Source organism: Rhinolophus hipposideros (assembly GCF_964194185.1).
Source record: "Rhinolophus hipposideros genome assembly, chromosome: 24".
Taxonomy (NCBI): domain Eukaryota; kingdom Metazoa; phylum Chordata; class Mammalia; order Chiroptera; family Rhinolophidae; genus Rhinolophus; species Rhinolophus hipposideros.
In genome coordinates this window covers 570,401-589,732 of record NC_138070.1, presented here as the reverse complement: position 1 = coordinate 589,732, position 19,332 = coordinate 570,401, and the positions used below count along the sequence as shown (strand labels likewise).

General features: G+C 52.6%; 1 protein-coding gene across 14 annotated transcripts in view; it reads left to right on the top strand.

Moving 5' to 3' along the window:
* EP400 (E1A binding protein p400) overlaps positions 1-19,332 on the top strand; it is an 86,272-nt gene that overhangs the window by 10,126 nt on the left and 56,814 nt on the right. For 8 of the 14 annotated variants that reach the window (XM_081037931.1, XM_081037940.1, XM_081037937.1 and 5 more), the window contains exons 2-8: positions 1,185-2,517; positions 3,956-4,066; positions 13,875-13,965; positions 15,351-15,458; positions 15,910-16,274; positions 18,045-18,338; positions 19,085-19,270. In XM_081037931.1, coding sequence (XP_080894057.1) covers positions 1,219-2,517; positions 3,956-4,066; positions 13,875-13,965; positions 15,351-15,458; positions 15,910-16,274; positions 18,045-18,338; positions 19,085-19,270 — 2,454 coding nt within the window. In that variant the 5' untranslated portion in view covers positions 1,185-1,218. The remainder of the gene's footprint in view (positions 1-1,184; positions 2,518-3,955; positions 4,067-13,874; positions 13,966-15,350; positions 15,459-15,909; positions 16,275-18,044; positions 18,339-19,084; positions 19,271-19,332) is intronic. The other 6 variants (XM_081037932.1, XM_081037942.1, XM_081037934.1 and 3 more) reach the window with 3 other exon arrangements.

The following is a 19,332-nucleotide window of genomic DNA, read 5'->3' as shown; positions in this document are numbered from 1 at the left end:
TGTATTTCGCCTTTGTAAGTTTTGTAACTTCTAGTGTATGATGTGTTCCTTTCCTTGTGCGTTTTCTCTGCTAAGCAGTGGTCCCCAGAACATGAAATGGCTTTCCTGCTTGTCTGTGGGTGGGGAGGAAGGAACTCCAAGAGCTGAGTGGGAGGACATTTCTGAGCCGTGACCTCGCACAGGGATGAGCAAGGGGGCCCAAGGGGCTGTGCCCCGCACGGAGGGAGGCCATAGGCGCGTCTGCCTTGCCAGTCTTCTCCCGTCCCTCCTCAGCCGATCTCCTCCCGCTCTGTCCTCTGATGTCTCCTGTCTGAAGCCTGACTCCCTCAGCGGCCCCTCCCGCTCTCACCCCTTTCTCCAGTTGTGGGTGGTTTGGGTGCTGTGAGCCCCTTCAGAGCTGTGGCATCAGCTCCCAGAGAGTTCACGGAGCCCTGACGGGGCCTCTCCATGCCATCCTGTCTGTCCCTCAGATGTTTTGTGTTTTTACTTTCCCCTCCCCGTTCTTTCCTGGAGAATGCTGTCGTGTGAGGCTCCTTCGGGTTTTGTCCTGTTTCCAGGACAGGCTGTGGTGCCTCCCCAGGGCCGCCGTCAAGCCCAGGCCTGCGCCCTGCCCCCCGTGGTCTCCCGGGTTCTCCTTGCATTTGCACTCCATTCACGGGGTGTTCCAGGGAGGTAGCCCGGGCATTCGTGGGAACCGCGGGCTGTCGGGGATCTGGCTGCACTTCTGGAGACGTAGGGGTTGTGAACAGCCCATGCTGTGTGCCTGTGTCAACAGTCACCACTGCCTCCTGGGCCCGGTGGCAGTGAGCAGGGCAGCGTCCCCGCTGCGCATGGGAACACAGAAAGGCCTGTGCCAAGGAGAAGGCGTTCGGGAGGCAACGCGGGTCCCGAGGGCCTTGGCCTTGAGCAGGTGACACTCGTCACCTTCCCAGGCAGCTAGTGGCATCACTCACCTGCTCCTCCCAGGCTGCGCCCTGGCTCGGGCACAGTGGTGACCCAGAAGGACCTGTCCCTGCTCCGTGCTGAGGAACAGTGTGTGCAGTGCCTCTGTACACAGCTCCATGTGCGTTCATAGGACGCGTCGTGAGGGACACCTTCACATGTCGCCAGCGGGTCTCGTGATAAGCCGTGACCAAGGGTTGTGTTTCCCTCTAAGTAACATGATTTTAACTTTGGTTTTTCAGGAGAATATTGATTGGATAAGAAAGGGGGGCGACAATGCACCACGGCAGCGGCCCCCAGAACGCCCCACACCAGCTGCAGAGGTCCCGCGCCTTCGCCGGCAGCGAAGAAGAGCCACAGGCCCCCCCAAACCCACCCCCATCCCCCGCCACGCCCTTCGTGCCCTCGGCTAGCCCGTCCGCACCCCAGTCGCCCGGCTACCAAGTCCAGCAGCTGATGAGCAGGAGCCCCGTGGCTGGGCCCAACGTGAACCTCGCACTCCAGAATGTGGGGCCGGTGGTGGGAGGAAACCCAGCACTCACGCTCGCCCCCCTGCCGCTCCCCAGCCCCACGTCTCCGGGCTTTCAGTTCAGTGCGCAGCCGAGGCGGTTTGAGCACGGATCCCCGTCGTACATCCAGGTCACGTCACCGCTGTCCCAGCAGGTGCAGACGCAGAGCCCCACGCAGCCCAGCCCGGGGCCGGGGCCGGGCCTGCAGAGCGTGCGGGCGGGTGCCCCGGGCCCCAGCCTGGGCCTGTGCAGCAGCCCGACTGGGGGCTTCGTGGACGCCAGCGTGCTGGTGAGGCAGATCAGCCTGAGCCCGTCTGCGGGCGGGCACTTTGTGTTTCAGGAAGGCTCGGGCCTCGGCCAGATGGCCCCGGGGGCCCAGGTTCCGCTGCAGCACGCAGGGCCTCCCCTGGCGGTCCGGGAGCGGAGACTGTCTCAGCCCCACACGCAGTCTGGGGGGACCGTGCACCACCTGGGGCCGCAGAGCCCCGCGGCTTCGGGCGGGGCTGGCCTGCCCGCCCTGGCCAGCCCCGGCCACGTGGCCACGGCGAGCTTGCCGCCCCAAATCAGCAGCATCATCCAGGGCCAGCTGATCCAGCAGCAGCTGCCGGGGCCGCCGCTGCCCAGACCCCTGCTGCCCGGGGGCGCGGGTGGGGGCGTCCCGGCCTTTGGGATGACGTCCCCGCCGCCCCCCAGCAGCCCTTCCAGGACCGCCGTGCCTCCGGGCCTCTCCAGCCTTCCCCTGTCGTCCGCGGGAACCGCGGGGGGCAGAAAGGCGCCCAGGAAGCTGGAGGAGATCCCCCCGCCGTCCCCGGAGCTGGCCCAGATGCGGAGGCAGTGCCTGGAGCACCACCAGCGGGAGATGGAGGCGCTGAGGGAGGCCTTCCGGGAGTACCTGGTCGAGCTGTTCTTCCTGCAACACCTGCAAGGCAACATGATGGACTTTCTGGCCTTTAAGAAGAAGCACTACGCCCCGCTGCAGGCTTACCTGAGGCAGAACGACCTGGACCTGGAGGAGGAGGAGGACGAAGCCGAGGACGAGGAGAAGTCGGAGGTCATCAACGACGAGGTGAGAGACGGCGCCTGCCCGGGACACGGTTGTCTGCTCAAACGCGGCAGCCCTGCGGCTGCTCGGATGGGGTTCCGTGAGAATTTGGCCCGGGGCACACACAAACGGAAGGTGGATTTGGTTCTCTTGGTGGGAGGGAATGACTGCTCTAGTTGTTGGGGGCGGGCACGGTGTGTCCAGCGGGTGCAGAACCCCGAGCCTCCATTCAGAGCAAGGACTCCTCCCCGGGGTGCAGCTGAGCTGGCGAGACCCCGCCTGCCCCTGGGGTCTTGGCTGTGTGGCCGGGCCAGGGCCACAGCGTACACCTTCCAGCTGGTTTCCCAGCTTTCACGGCGCCCTTATGTAGGCCCACCCGTTCAAGCACCATGAGCGTGGTTTTTAAACAAGGGGTGTAAATGTAAATAGGTGTAAACATTTATATGGTGTCTTCATGATTAAAGTGCAGTTATTATGGCAAAAAGCTGTGTTTGAGAACTTCCAGCTGTAGTGTTAGATTTGACATATTTTAACCTCACACTTTTGCTAATGCCTCGGGTGATATTTAAGATAGTGAAATTTTGGGGTGCCTGGAATTGGTGCTTAATAAACTCCCCAGTTGAGATTTCTTAATACTACTGTGACTCCTAATCCTTTTATTTGCCTCTCTGAAAACGAAACACAGCACAGCAGGGCGACAGTGAGGTGGCTTCATGCACTGTCCGTGTGCCTTTGTGTCGTGTGGTGTACATTGTCGCTGGAGCAGGTTTTGTTTTACGATACAGCTAAAAGAATTCAAATCTTTGTCACGCTTCTCCTGCAAAGAAATCAGCCTTTGGTGAACAAAAACTGGTCTCTTTGCTCAGCCGTCCTCATTGATACTTACGGACGTATCTGTGTGGCTTTGCCATTTTGTGTTTTCTTTAACACCCTTTCCAGATGGACCATTTTTATTTTCCAAAAGGTTTATATGATTATTTTGAGGATCTCACCCCTGTGAAATAGTGGAAGTCAATTCTCTTTATGTTTGTACGCCAATGTTGTCTGTAGGCGCAGTCCCCCATCTGTGCTTATGGAGAGAAACAAGTCCCTTTTACAATTTCCTGTTGGACCTGCACGTAGTGCGTGACGGAGTGGTGCTGCGCAAACTGCCCGGGAGGCTGTGAGCTTCTGCTCCTGAGGACTGTGTGCCATCCCCATTCCTAGGATTTGAACTTGCAAGATCTAAGGATGTTGCACGTGTGATTTAAGTTTGAATTCCTCCAAGATGTGCAGTTGAGTTAGGTTGTTATGTTACAAATATATCGTAAAGCAGTTCATGGTCCTTTTATAGGATTGGATGCAAAAACGTTCCATTTTTAAACACCAAACATCAGTGAGCTATCAGCAGTAAAATTCTAACGAAATTTTGAGCAGTCTTAAAAATTATGTTGCCTTTTTTTCTCAAAATATTTCCTCTCAGGTAAAGGTTGTGACAGGAAAGGATGGGCAGACTGGTACTCCTGTTGCTATAGCAACCCAGCTTCCTCCAAATGTTTCTGCTGCTTTTTCATCCCAGCAGCAACCATTTCAGGTACTTTTCGACGGTTCTCAAATGTAGTCTCATCCCAAACCTTTCCTTCATCACGTATTTAACCTTCAATTACTATTTGCTCTTCAGCATTTTTTTCCCAGAGCCCATTCCTTATTTAAAAAGATAAGTCTTCTTGCATATAGAATTATAAAGTTAAATTGCATGAGTAAATGAACCCCCAGACGTTAATGCATTATTTTTGCATATTGACCTGTAATGCAGTGTGGTGTCAGCGTGCATGTCACCTAACCCTCACAGTCCTGTCCAGTGTGTGCCCAGGGTTCCTGTGTGCTGTTTACATGTGGGTTCTTTCTTGTGTCTTCTTTCTGTATTTTTGAGAACAGTACAAAATAGAAAAATAAAGATGTGAGCAGATGACAACTTGACACTTTCTGTAGCTAGAAGAAATGCTGACGTGAAACACCTGAAATCATCAAGGTCTTAGGCTTCTAACTGGATGTTAGCTGAATGCAAACTGATTCTTTTTAATGTTTTGAAATGGAATCATTCCGTGTTCCATGAATAATGCCAAGGACTTACAAGTGTGGGTCAGATCCTGGTAGTTTTGGAATAGGTTATGTTGGGTTCTGAAAGCAGTTTCATCTTGGTGGTGACTTTTTTTTTTTAATTTTTAAATTTTGATACAATTTTAAATGCATATAAAAGTTGCAATAATAGTACAAAGAACTCCCCTTACAGCCTTTACCCAAATCCACCAGTTGTTGGCTTTTTGCCCCATTTGCATTCCTCTCATTCTCTCTCATCTCTGCGCGCACACATTTCCCCCTGGACCATTTGAGAGTAAGTTGCAGATGTGCCGGCGTGCAGCCTGCCCCTAAGCATGCCAGCGCGTCCCGGGTGACAGTGCTTGTGGCTTGAGCACAGCTCAGTGGTGAAGTGGGGAAACTGCCCTGGGACTGAGCGTGCTCACAGGCGCTGTGCCCTGTCTGGATGATGTCTGATGTCCTCCCGAGCGACCTTCCCCCGGGACCGCCCACCACGTGTGCTCGCCAGGCCTTGGGTGGGCTTTAATCTGGGCCGGCCCCTCAGTTTCAGGACCGTCACAGCTTTGAGGCCTTCAAGCCAGTGACTTTGTAGAATGTGCTTTGGTGTGGGATTGTCTGGTTTTCACTTGTGTCTGCTGCTGGGAGTGCATTTAGAGAGGAATACCACAGAAGTGACGCTGTGTCCCACGCAGGGAGCGTGTCAGGAGGCCACGGAGTCAGCTCGTCCCCTGACTGGTCCGCCCAGCTTTTCCAGTGGAAGGTTGTTATTTTTCCTTGGGTCAATGAGACGTAACTTGGGAAAGGTACTTCGAGACCACGTAAATATCCAGCGTCTCATTAACCTGTTTGCCCACTAATTCCAGCATCTGCTGGTGGGTCTTGCCAAAGTCAGTTGTCACCTTAAAGGTTGCAAATGGATTTTCTAACTTCATTACTACTTCTGTGTTTTATTAGTTGGCATTCTGCTGTGATTAGCTTTCTTTTCTCTTCCCTTTATGTATTTATATATGGGTTCTTATTTTAATCGGTAGGTTATAATATGTCACTGTGTTTACTTGCTCATTAAAACTTATTTAATTCAGCAGCATTTACTCTTTTTGGTCTGTATTTCCTTGAGTGTTGACTGGCACATGGGGTCGTGTAGCCACCGCCCGTCAGGACACATGAGTTGTGTTGCCCCCTGCCCCAGCCTGCTCCCTCGGTGACACTTTGTGGTCGCACCTCACCCTCTCTGACCCGGTCTCCATCTCTGATTCCACCGCTTCCAGGACGAGATGTCAGTGAGTGGACTCAGGCAGTGTGTGGCCGGTCACCCTTGCTGCCCGCGGTGGGCACAGCGTCGTGGTGGCTGTCGCATGGTCACATGGGCGGCAGTGTTCTGAGTGCTGCTCCTTTGTGTGGATGGGCCTGGTTTGCCCACTGCCCCCTTTGGAGGACACTTGGGTTGTTTCCAGTTTGGGGCGCGTGGGAATAAAGTTGCTGTGATGCTCGCATGCAGGGTTTTGTGTGAACATGGGCCTCGGTGCCCTTTGGGTGAGCACCTAGGACACAGATTGCTGGGTTGGTGACTAAATGGACAGCTCTGTACGAAACCCCACACTTTGCACAGCGGCCACCCCAGTCCTGCGCTCTCACCGGGATGCGCTGTTGGAGTCATAATGAGACCTGTCAGGGTGTTAGCTTGTGTAGCTCTGAAGACGCGTGTGGTGAGCGTGCTCTCGTATGTTCCCTCGCCATTTGTGTGCCTTCTTGGGGAAGCACGTGTTCCCTTCCTTCTCCCTTCTTTTTCATTTAGTCGGTTGTTTCATTATGCTTATATTTGATGGTTCTTTGCATAATCTGCTTTGTTGGTTTTTTTTTAAGGAGGGCGCAGCTCACCGTGGCCCATGCGGGGATCGAACCGGCATAATCTGGATATAAGTTTTCTGTCAGATATAAACTTGCCAATTTTTCCCCTTTCTGTGGCTTTTCCTTCTTTTATAGTGTTTTTTCACAGAGCAGAAGTTTTAAATTTTGATGCGGTCTCTTTTAACAATTGTTTTCTTTCATGGGTTGTGCTTTTGCCATCCTATCTGAGCACTCTTTGCTCAACCCAAGGTCATAAGAATTTCTCCTGTGTATTTGTCTGTGAGCTGTACGGTCCTATGTGTGTATTTCGGTGTGTGATCCATTCTGAGCGAAGTTTTGTTGAACATGACAAGCGTAGGTTCATTTCTTTGCATATCAGTACCCGGTTGTCCCAGCACCATTGCTTAAAAAGACCGCCCTGTATATGCTGAATTGACCGCGTGTTTGCCAGAGGCCAGGCAGTCCTGTCTGCGTAGGTCTGTGTCAGGACTCTTCCTTCACCTGTGTGTCTTTTTGCTAGGGTCCCTCTGTCTTGACTGCTGCAGGTTTTTGTTTTGTTTTTTAATGTGGCATTTGGAAAGGGGAATTTTTTTTATAAGCCTCTTTTTTTAAATTTTTATTGAGGAACAGTGTGTTTCTCCAGGGCCATCAGCTCCAAGTCGTTGTCCTTCAATCTGGTTGTGAAGGGCACAGCTCAGCTCCAAGTCCAGTCGCGGTTTTTCAGTCTTTAGTTGCGGGGATCGAACCCGCAACCTTGTGGTTGAGAGCTCGCGCTCTAACCGACTGAGCCATCCGGCCGCCCCTTGAGTGCTGCAGTTTTGTAGTAAGTCTGGAAGCTTGATAGTATGAGTTCTTCAACTTTGTTCTTCTTCAGAATTATTTTGGGCGTTCCAGTTCCTTTCCCGTGTCGATACCTGCGGAACATCCTGCCAGGATCTGCACGGGGTTGCGCTCACTCTGCTCACCGGCTGGCGAGGAGCAATGTCCCGACCACACTGCACCTTCCCGCCCAGGCTTAGGGCCTGTCTCGCGTCTTGTTTTGGTTTCCTCTCATTTCTTTCTTCAGTGGTCCGTAGTTTTCAGCATCCCAATTCTGTATGTATTTTTAAAAAATTTATACCCAAACATTCCAATTTTTCTGTGGTATTGTAAATGGTACTTACATTTAAAAAATTTTGTAGTTCATTGAAAGTATGTAGGAATATTGTGTTTCCCCCAAAATAAGACTGGGTTTTATATTAATTTTTGCTCCACTAGGGGCATATTTTCAGGGGATGTTTTATTTTTTCATGTACAACAATCTACATTTATTGAAATACAGTCATGTCATCTTCTGGAACATCGTCATAACGTACTAAATGCGTTGGTCTGGCTGAGATCTTAACTGGGGCTGATTTTCAGGGTAGGTCTTATTTTTGGGGAAACACGGTACAATTGATTATTTGAACCTGTATTCTGCAATCTTGCTAAACGTATTAGTTTCAGCTTTTTTGTAAATTCCATGGGATTTTCTACAGAGAGAATCATGTCTGCAAAGAAAGCAAGATTTATTTTTTCTTTTCCTATCTGTATGATTTTTATTTCTTTTTCTTGCCTGACTGTATTGGCAAAGACCAGAACAGGAGTCCTGAGAACAGACATTCTTACCTTCTTCCCAGTCTTAGCGGGAAAACGTTACTCTTTCACCATTAGGTATGATGTCAGCTATAGATTCTGTAGATATCCTATATCAAAAGGTTAAGGGAATTGTGTTTATCATGATGGATGTTGGGTTTTGTCAGACACTATTTCTGCATCTGTTGGCGTGCTCGTGTGATACTTTCCTTTGGTCTGTACACGTAGTGAATTTCGTGTGCCGAGGCGTAGTCTGTAAGCAGGGAGTACACATATCTTGTGACGGTTTGGTTTGTTGTTTGACAAGGGCCCGTGTAACCCATGCGCTTCCTTCACATCTCCTTGTGCCCCCGCCAGTCACATGCTGCCCAGTCCCCCCCCCCCCCCCCGCACAGTTTTGATGCTCAGTTATCTGTGATTTGGCTGGTTGGAGCCCCTCCAGGCTGGCTGCGGCAAGTTCCTGACACCGCTTCCCGAGATGCCCTGCGAGTACCTCCCTCCTCCAAGGCACAAGGCTGAGGCCCATTTTGCCCGCGCTGTACCCAGCCAAGGTCGCAGGCACTGCTCTGTGCCTGCTCCTCTCTTCCTTCCGTGGGGCACTAACGAACCCGACACAGGTGCCTCTTGTCATGAGTTCGATACAGTCATTGCATTGGAGATTGTCAGGAAATTGAGGAGTGGGCACCTTTCCTGGTGATGCGTGGAGGAATGTGGTGCATTGGGTCACGTGTGGGCCACCCTGGGGCAGAGGGCAGTGCAAGCTTGGGGTGCCAGGAGCCTTGTCGAGAGGTGTAGCCTGTACAGCGATGGCGCGGCCCACTCTCCAGACTGCTGAGACTAAGCTGGGCAGAGCCTGACGTGGGTCAGTGGAATTGCCACCCACTTCTGATGGCAGTGTCACGTGGGGGCATCTGGAAACGCTGGCATGACCTGGAGAAGGTGAGACATGCAGACGTGCTCTCAGCGTACTCCCGTTTGTGTGCGTCAGAAAACACGTATGCTGGTGTCTTAGCGGCGTTGTTTGTTAGAGCCCCAACCCGGAAAGAACTGGAATGGCCACAGCAGCAGAGCAGAGCAGCCAGTAGTGCACGCTCACGAGAGAGCAGTAGTGGAAACGAGCGACCACGGCCCAGCACGTGTGGCTCTGGGCTGGTCTCAGCACACGTGTGCCGCAGAGGGGCTGACAGGAGGGCACAGAGGCAGGGTTCCTCCAGTGACAGCGTGCTAGGAGCACAGCCCCACAAGAAGTGTGGGGGAGGGCACTGTGGGAAAGGGCAAGGGCCGTGGAGGCAGGCAGCGGGGCCCTGGGCGGGGGCGGGCCTCAGGCCTTTCTGTCCTCAGCCCGGTGACGATCCCGTCATGCCTGTGTTACTGCTCTTTTAAACGGCTCGTAGCTTTTCCCACTTTCCCCCTCAGCTGTGCAAAGTTTCAAACATAGAGGAAAGTTGAATAGTGTTCCCTGAACCCCCACATCCCAGCATTTAAATTCGGATGAACTTGACTGTGCTTTAAAATCATGCATATTAATAGTTTGTCTATGTGATGTATTTCACAATAATAATGTTTAGGAGACTAAAAGAGGAAAACCAAGGAATCTCCTTTCTGAATTAACAGGTTTTTGAGGCAAATATTAGTTGAAGTCAAAGGAAATAGAAAACTGGAGGATCTGTCAGAAAAGAGTTCAAATGTAAAACATACTTTCTTTGGAAAAAAATCTCAGTATGACTTTTAGTATTTACAACCAATTGTAAACTTTTATATTGACTAATGAAACTCTAGAAGTAAATTCAGAGTTCTCAGTCGTACGTTTGTATGAATCTCTGTTTCCAAGACTTGGAGGTAGTATCCCTAAGCGCCAAGGTGTTGTGTGAAAAGTAATACACACACACGTTTATTTATGAAAAGAACCATTCCAATTAGTATCTCAGTGATTTTTCTGTTAGAGAAAATGAATAATTATTCATGGTTCCATCATCCAAAGATTTTTTTCACATTACATATATACCAGGGTACAGTATGTTTACACTTTTTGAAATTTCACGTAACAAATACTCTTTATGGTGTTTTTTTTCTTCTTCCCCCTTTCTCCCCCCCCCCCCACTCCGGTTCACGCCGTTGTCTCTCAGTCTAGTTGTGTAGGACACAGCTCCCTGGCACATGGTGGTGTGATGAGCCTCGCGCGCTTCTCGGCTGAGGCAGTCGGTCACTGGTCATCGGTCAGCTGCTCACAGCAGCTCATGGCAGCTCTCACTGGCTGTCGGCCACTCACAGCAGCTCACTCCGACCTCCGGCTCCTGGCAGCAGCCCAGCTCCGGGGAGAGCTGTTGTTCACAATCTTAGCTGTAGAGGGCGCAGCTCACTGGCCCGTGTGGGGATCGAACCGTTGACCTAGGCGTTAGGAGCCCAGCGCTCCAACCACCTGAGCCACATAAAACACTCTTTATGTTTAATACTTTCAATAGTTCTCATTTTAACATTCACCCGTCACTTTGAGGAACTGCAATTCACTTAAAATATTTTAATTTGAGGTTATTGTCTTTAGAAAAATATTTTATGAGTGGCATTAGTGAATGAAGAAAGTATGAGTCTGTTCCGAGTCTTCACCGTATACTGTCACTTTGTTCTTAGCTAAAAGTGGCGCTGGAAACCCGTAAGTTGTCCCAGTTTGATGACAGCCTTGCCAGCACTGTGAAGCCTTCGAAAGGAATTTAAGACACATTCTCAGCGTGAATTTTATGATTTGCAACCAATTATAGGATTTTTATGATAAAAATCTGTACTGTTGCTGGTTAAGCTCTAGAAATAAACTCAGCGTGTCTGTCTTACATACGTATTCATTTCTGTCCGCTTCCAGCTTTAGAGGTAGAATTGAAGAGTGCAGTTATTATATGGAAACACTGTTTTATTACAGTTATTCAGATCTTAACCATCCTAGTAGGAGCTTATTTTCCAATGATTATGTTAGAGAAAATAATTATAGTTCTGTACCCTACCACCCCTGCCCAGCTATTGTTTTATTCCCTCTTACACGTGTTCATATTTTTAGGTGGTAGTTGAACTTGTTTTAATAGACACACTCTAAGGAGAATGCAGATGCACCGTGTGCGCTTTCCTCCATCCCCTGGCCCACCTCAACCGGGGAGACTCCTTGTCGAGTCCTCACTGGGGAGACCTGAGGTCGTCCAGCTGCAGTCCTTTTGACTTGCAGTGCTCAGGAAGGTCACCCTCCCTCCCTGTGCCCGCCCGTCCTTTCCGTGACCGTGCCCAGCCTCAGAACACCGCAGACCTGGTGAGTTTACAGTTCATGTATTGGGCGTGGGCAGAAGCTTGCCCCTGCTAACTGCCATCCACAACCACCGGTCCTCATTCTTTCTCCAGGACGACGCAAGCCTGTGCCTCTTTCAGGCCACAGCCATTCCACGTGTCTGTTCTGGGCGCGACACCTCAGTTCCTTCGGGGGTTCTGTTCCTGAGGCACTTGCTCGACTCCTGAACGTTTCATTGTCTTCAGTGGATACAGCTGGATAGACGTTGTCGTTCTCAGAACGGGCAATCGGAGTTCAGTTCCCGTCACTCTGAGAACCAGGAGGCAGGCAGTGAGGCAGTTAGAGCGGAGACGTGGCCCTTCCTGGCAGTGTCTGATGAGAAGCTTTTATCTTAATGAAGTCCAGTTTATCACGTTTTTCACGTCGATTGCTTCTAGCACCGTCGATTGCTTCTAGCACCGTTTTGTTGAAAAGGCTTCCCCTTCCCTTTGTTTGCTCCCAAGTTAGGAAATGACGTGATGGTGGCAGTGAGTCCCGGTGGTCCCTGCTTTCCCCCATGCTGTCCATCCTTCAGTGACACTGTGCTGGCCCGGCACCCGGAGCTCCCGGCGAGCCTCGAGCTTCTTCTCCGGAGCCTGTTTCCAGTTCGCTGACCTCTGCAGCCCTCTGTCCAATGATGTTCCTGTCACCGATGCCTGGATTTTCAGTCCCAGAGTCTCCCCTTGGTTTTCTCTGTGAATAGTTTCTTCCTGTCCTTTGTTAAGCATTCTCTGTTTACATCCGGGCGTACTTACTATCGCCATTGCCAACTCCTCACTGCCATTTCCAGGATGTGGGTCGAGGGGGGTTGGTGTCCGGGTGGTTTTCTGAGGGTGGCTCATGTTTCCTGCGTTGTTGTGTTTTGAGGTAATCTTGAACTGGATTTCGAATGTTGTGAATGATAGGTTGTAGAGAGTCTGGGTTCTGTTATATTCTTCTGAGGAGCACTGATGGTTTTCCTGTCACAGCTAGTTAGTGTGATTGAATTGGAGCCATACACTAAGCCTCCCGAGTGCCAAGCATGGGCACCTGGTGTCTCAGTGTTGGCACGTGGTCGCACTCCGAGTCTCTGTGTGTGGCTCAGGAGGCAGTCAGAGCTGACGGACCTCCCGGTCTGCAGCTGCCTCCTGTGGCCACCCCCCTGCCTCCCTCCTGCTGTGGCCCCCTGCTCCCGTCCCAGGGCTGTCCCAGGGCTGTGCCTGGGCCTGAGCTGGGCTCCTGCCAGAGCCGTAAAGCCGGAGCCCGCCTGGCTCCACTCTGTTCCCGAAGGCCCGGCCCGTCCTGTGTCTGCCTACTGCGTCCCGTGTTTGTCTGCAGTGCATTTGGTCCAGTAGGAAGGCTTGGCCATTACTGCACGCAGAGTCCTTTCTTACCAGCTTGTTTGTTTTAAAAACAACAGATCGAAACCAAATACCGTTCTTTTGGTTATATAAGGAAGGCATGTTCATTGTAAAACGTTTGGAAAATTTTGAAAAGGGCACACACACACACAATTTACAAACTCCCTGTAATTCTGTCCCTGGAGATAACCACCATCCACATGTCTTTTTCAAATCATTCTTTTCTTTCCGCCCCCCCCCCCCCCCCCCCCCGCGCCCCCGTCCATCCTCCCCTCCCCCCCATCTTCATTAACCATACACGGTGCTTCGTGTCCCTTCTCATTTCCCCTCCGCCTCCGCCCCCTGTGGGAGGCAGTAGTGCCTGCAGCCCCGCGGCGGCTGCCGCACTAGCGGTGTAGTGACCCCAGGGCTGCAGGGCTCAGCAGCCCGCACGGAACAGTGACTTTGCTTCGCAGCTGTAACTTGTGCATTTAAAACGTCTTGCTAAGTAGAGTGGACATAATTGAATCATGAAAAATTAGCAACCAGTGGGTGTTAGCCCGCAAGGAGGGTGCAGGGATGGGAAAGGTGTAGGACGCCCACATGTCCCCTTTCTGTCCTGGCCAGTAGCTTTTTTCACCCAGACGTTTCAGACAACCTCTTGTCTGTTTCACGCACGCACTGCGTATATCAAGTGGATGGGCTGCCAGCTGTCCAAATACCATTTTGAAGATCCAAGTTAATGAGACTTATTAATTGGGGTTTTTGTGTCATTTTCCAGTGGGGAAACAATTGCAGCCTTTCTTTTCATTATTCAGCTTTTGTTTTGGGGGGAGGTGAGTGATGACAGGGAGTGTGCTTGACTCGGGAGGTGAAGCTGTAGTCTTACCTCTGAGATGCCTCATAGCCAGTCCCCTCTGGCCGCCGTTCTGTGGGCAAAAGCCAGTGTGTTTCACAAGGACTGTAGGTTTGCATTGGTCTGAAATTCCATTTCAAACCAGAATGAAACATCTCTTACAAGTCCTTTCTTTCTTCCAGAGGTAAGTTAGAACTTCAAATTATTGTACGTAAACACACGTTGCATATGTATAATGAAATACAATGGACAGATAACGTTTCTGTTATGAAAAAAGAGTGAGGCTAATGTTTGGGGTGATTATGATGGTGGTGGTTCTATTCATTCTTGGAATGCACTTAAATCATTGTTTTTTTTCCAGCAGCAAGCCCTTGCAGGAACCCTGGTGACAGGGGCAGGAAGTGCGATAGAAACGGACCCCTTTAGGAGACAGCAGGCGGGACCTCCGGCAGGTATGTCCGGGAGCCAAGGCCCAGGCATCCTTGGGACCAATGAGCTTCTAAGTGTGGGGGTTACAGCGTAGTGGCATGTGTTTCTAAAGTGTGAACGCTCAAGAATTTAGGTTTGCTTAGTTTCTACTTCGGAAGTTAATTTTTCTTACTGTGAATATTAGATAAACAAGGTATTTCTGTGACTGTTTGTTCATGTGTACTGAAGGTAGGTGTTCGTCAGTCGAGTAGGAGTATTTCGTTTTGATTTTCTAAGTGCATTTCTAGGCTCTTCAGTCCTCAGGATACGAATACGTGTAAAACCATCTTTTTCAAGTTGTCACTTATTTTTTTGAAACTGAATTTTTTCTTCAGATTACAAATTTAATATACCTTCTGTAAAATTTTAAACAGTTCCAAGGGTGCAGCTTAAGTCTGCCTCTGAGTTGGTGTTTCCTGCCCACTCCATAGCCACAGAGGTAGCTGCTGTTAGTTTGTGTGTCTTTACAGACATCCCTCTGTCCACCCACAAGCATTGTTACCTGTGTGTCGCTCTGTCATTCCGGAGAAGCTCAAATGCGATCATAGGTGCACTGTTATGGCTTCATGTTAGCTCCCTGGGCCAGCGTGCCAGTCGTGGACCTCATTCTTTTTGATGGCTGTGTGGTATTCCATTGCACGGGCAGTTCCTTCTTAATTCATCATGCCTTCGTTAGCACCACCTTTTTTCTGTTCTAATCAACAGGGTTGAACATCTATCTTACATTTTTCCCCCACATATTTGTCAAATTACCTAAAGGAACAAGTCCCAGAAATGAAATTGCTAGCTCAGGGTGTATGTGCAGTTAGTCTGGGTGACGCCCACCGCCCTCCAGAAGGGTAGGGCCAGTTCTGACTCCCGTCGGCGGTTCCTGGCTCTCGGACAGCTGGGCCGTTGTATTAAGTACGATCGGTCTCAATCCTTTGACTCTGATGGGTGAGCATGTAAATCTTTTGTTTTGATGTGGATTTCTTTAATTTTGATAAGGCTGCACAGTGTCTTCATGTTTACTGGCAGTCTGGGAGCCTGTCCCTCTCCTGCCGTCTGTTCTTCGACCATTTCGTCTGGTTGTCAGGACCTCAGTGTTAGTCTGTAAGAGCTTTCTGATCGTTGGCCAGTCCAGCCTTTTGCCCACTGTGTGTTACACATACCATCTCTTAGGTGGTTGCTTGCCTTTGCCTTTTTTTGACACTTTTTCTTATATATGCAAATTTTTAATGAAAAATTACGCTTATGGCTTCAGATTTTAGTTCATGCATAGGAAGGTCTCCCTGTTCAAATATCACGAAAGCACTTACATGTGTTTTTTCTACTCCTCGTGTGGTTTTATTTTTACATCAAACTGCACCTTTTCTGAAAATTATTCTAGAGCAGTCTAAGCGACCTCGCCTTGAAGTGGGTCACCAAGGGGTAGTTTTCCAGCACCCAGGTGTGAATACGGGAGTCCCTCTGCAGCAGTTAATGCCGACAGTTCAAGGTAAGCGCAACCCCAGCGCTCGCCCTGCAGCCTGGAGGGCGTGCAGGCAGGGCTGAGGCAGCGCAGACCAGGACACGTGTGCGCGGGCTGGCTGGCGGGTGGGCGTGGTGCCCCTGAGCCGCAGGCAGTCGTGGGACGTTCCCGGGGCCCAGGCCAGGGCCCTTGTGTGGAGCTGCAGGTGCTCTGTCCCCGAGCATCCCCAGTCGCACTCGTGTGTCTTTCTGAGGACACCCTGCGTGTCCTCGACACTGCTCTACTTGACGCTAAGTGCAGAGATCAGGTGCCTTCATCCTTGTCTGTATGCTCACATGTCAGTTAGGCCTGTTGTAGCTGGCGCTTCACCAGTTACACTTTAGTCTGTGGGTGTGCTGGGTGTGACAACATGTGGGTCTGACCCGCCACATGCTCCTGAGCTGAGGATCAGTGCTGCAGGACCTCCCCTGTTTTCCAGGAGGGATGCCTCCCGCCCCTCAGGCCGCTCAGCTCGCGGGACAGAAGCCGAGCCAGCAGCAGTACGACCCATCCACAGGGCCCCCGGTGCAGAACGCCGCCAGCCTGCACACGCCACCCCCACAGCTCCCGGGCAGGCTGGCCCCTGCTGGCCTCCCCACCACGCCCCTGCCGCCGGCACTGCAGTTCCCACAGCCACCGCAGACCGCAGAGCCGCAGGCAAAGGCGCCACCGCCCAACGCTCCAGTCCCCGCGGCCTCCGCTGGCCAGCATCCTGCACCCACGCAGCCCACACCGCCCCCCCTGCACATGCCCGTGCCTGGGAAGGCGCAGATGCAGGTCCCGCTGCTGCCGTGCCAGCCGCAGGTACTTTGCGCCCTCATGCTCTGTCCCCTTGGTGTGGGGGGAGGTGAGCCACCTGTGTGAGCTGGTGGCACGCGCGCTGCTCTCAGCAGCCTGCTCTCCCACCCCAGCAGTTGCGGTGTGGCTTCATCGGCTTCTGTGATCGTAGTTGTCATTCAGTTACCAGAAAACAGCACGGTTCTTGCTGCTGCTGTCAGGATGGAGTCGTGCAGACAGACTGTGTCCACTGTCCCCACCTGCTGTGCCCAGTAAGGTGGACGTCGGGCGCCGTGCGCAGACACGGCTCAGGGTGGCGGGGCTGCGGCAGGCCACGTGGCTGAGATGGGCCGCCCTCCAGGCTGCCACCAAGGGCACCTGCCCCCTGGGACGCTCTGCAGACACATGTGCAGGGCCCGCTTTCTCACTGACAAGGGCTTTCCTAGGTGGGCTTTGCGTCAGGTTCTTTCTGATTCCTTGAGACCCGTGGCAAAGTGTGATTTTCTGTACTAGTCACGTAGAGCCACCTTTTCCTTATACGTGTCGGGCACGAGGCCAGAGGTGCAGTTACCGGCATTTTCTTTCTTCTGCCACTCAGCCCTTTGAGTAGGTTCTTTTTTGTCCCCGTTTTACCCATGAGAAGACTGAGGCCAGGGAGACCAGGTAACTAGCCAGTGACCGAGGGCTGTGATTGCAGCCCAGGTTCAGATGAAGCTCTCGCCACCTGCCCTGAAGGGCGTCCACCGGACGAGTGCCGCTGGCAGTGGGTCTTGGTGGCAGAGTCTTGTGTTGTGAACACGCGCTGACTCAAGGTGGCACCAAGGCTTCTCTCGGATCTGTGAACTGGCCTTTTGTGGAGCACCAGCTGTGGAACCTGAGTGTAAAGCAGCTTCTTGCTGCGTGCACAGACACCTGTCCCTGCTCGATTGGGAGGGGCTGCAGGCTTTCTCTAACGGCCACCAAGGGGGGCACAAGCGCACTTCAGGCTCTCAGGCGTGTGGTTCCCGTCGCAGTCCTTCAGCTCTGCTGCTGCATGCGAAAGCAGCTGCTGCGGCCAGTTGCACTTGCTTTCTAGAGCATTGCGGCTGGCCAGGGTGCCGACCCTGGGGATGGAGGGAGCTCCTTAGCTGCAGAGGCAGAAGCCGCATGCCGGGAAAGGCACACCCGTGGCTTGTTCTGGGTCACGGAGGTGCTCCATGTGGCTGGCATCTGGCCTCGGCCCTCCCCGGGAGCAGCTGGCCTGCCCTGCTGTCTGCTCCCCACCTCTTCCCCCACAGAACTGCCGTCCGAGTTGAACTTTGTCTTTAGTCGGGGGAGGGTCCCCTAGTTGTGCCCCGATCTCAGACCACACAGCCCGCCTACCGTGGGACGGCCGCCAGCTATGTACTTGCCCTTCAGAGGGAAGGTGCAGGATGAGCGTTTGGTAGTTTTCAACTAAGAAGCAGCTTACACAATGAAAGTTTCTTAAAAAACAAAACAAAGAAAAAAAACAGGAGAAAGGCTGAAAAAAGCAAAAACAAAACAAAAAAGAGCTTATTACATGAGATAAGACCATATATGACAGTGCAGTTTATAACGGGGTCCCATGGGATTTGGTGGAGTACAGGATGTATTCTTAGTAGTCGTGGTTTAGTTTGTGTCATTGTGGTTTGTGGACGTGATCTGAGTTCCGTTGCATGGCTGTGGGGGGGGCATCGGCGCTGTCACACCCGCCTGTGACTCCGTCTCTGGCATCTGGGTGTTGTGAACACAGCTGGAGTCGCGGCTTCACCTGATCTCCTGTTTTCTGCCTGCCAGACGGTGACGTCCACGAGAGTCCCCGCAGACCCCGTGCAGCCCTGTCAGCGCCCCCCACCCGCCTCTTCAGCCTCGGCCATTGCTCCCGCCGGCGGCTCGGGCCCAGGACCCTCACCCGCACGGGCCTCCCCAGTGAATAGACCCTCCTCTGCAGCCAGCAAGTCGCTGTCTCCGGTCACCTCCCGGTCCCCGGGGGCAGCTGTGTCAGCCCTGCCTAAAGCACAGAGCCCAGCTCAGAATGCCGCCCCACCCCCAGACGGCTCTCAGGATAAGCTGGCAGGACAGACGGCACTGGTAAGGAGACTGGGTGCTTCCCACTGTGACACGTATCTGGCTTCCTCTCAGGGTGCTGCACACCTGACAGGCAGGACGGGCCACGTGCTTGTCATCAGTGGGAACCAAGCTTGAAACCAAGCAGCTTGACCTGTCGTGGAGGAGGGAGGCTTGTGTGGGCTCTTTCCTGTGCCAAAGCCAGCGGTCTGGGCCGCCGTCACCTCAGGCCATAGCTGAGGGGCCAGGAGCTGGGCTGTGTCATGAGGCTGGGGAGCAGCGCTCAGAGTCCCCAGGTCGATAAGGGCCCCGGCCCAGCCAGTGGCTGTTTGTGGGGGGACTGAGCATTTCTCTGTTCAGCCTCATTAGAGGAATGAAAAGAAACCCCAGTAAGTAGGATCTGATCAACGCTGTGCTCCCTGTCCCCGGTTTTAACTCAGTGAGCGTGTGTGGCCCAGTTGACTTGATCTGTCCCCCCTTCCCAGTGGGGTTAAAGCAGATGCCGGCCTGTCCTGTGTCCTATGCAGTCCCCCGCCTGCGCATGGGTGTGAGCTGGGGTCTGCGGTTCTGAGAGGTTCTGAGATTGGGCAGGACCGCCACTTGGGCTTCTCCTGCGGCTCCAGGAGGAGTCACGCACCCGCTCCTTCTGCTCTTTGTGTCCAAGTCTTCCCTTTGTTATTGAGACTGTCACATAGAAGGTCTCATGGGTCTGGGCTCTGAATGAGTGGAATGCACTGAAAAATGACGTGTCCTCCACCATACCCCCGCAGGAAAACCAGATCCATCAGCGAATAGCAGAGCTGCGGAAGGAAGGCCTGTGGTCCCCGAGGCGGCTGCCCAGGCTGCAGGAGGCCCCGCGCCCCCGGGCTCACTGGGACTACCTGCTGGAGGAAATGCAGTGGATGGCCACCGACTTCACCCAGGAGAGAAGGTGGAAGGTGGCCGCCGCCAAGAAGGTGGGTTAGAAAGCGCTCGGGGGAGGACGTCACGGTGCTGGGAGTGCTTGGTCTCGTAGAGC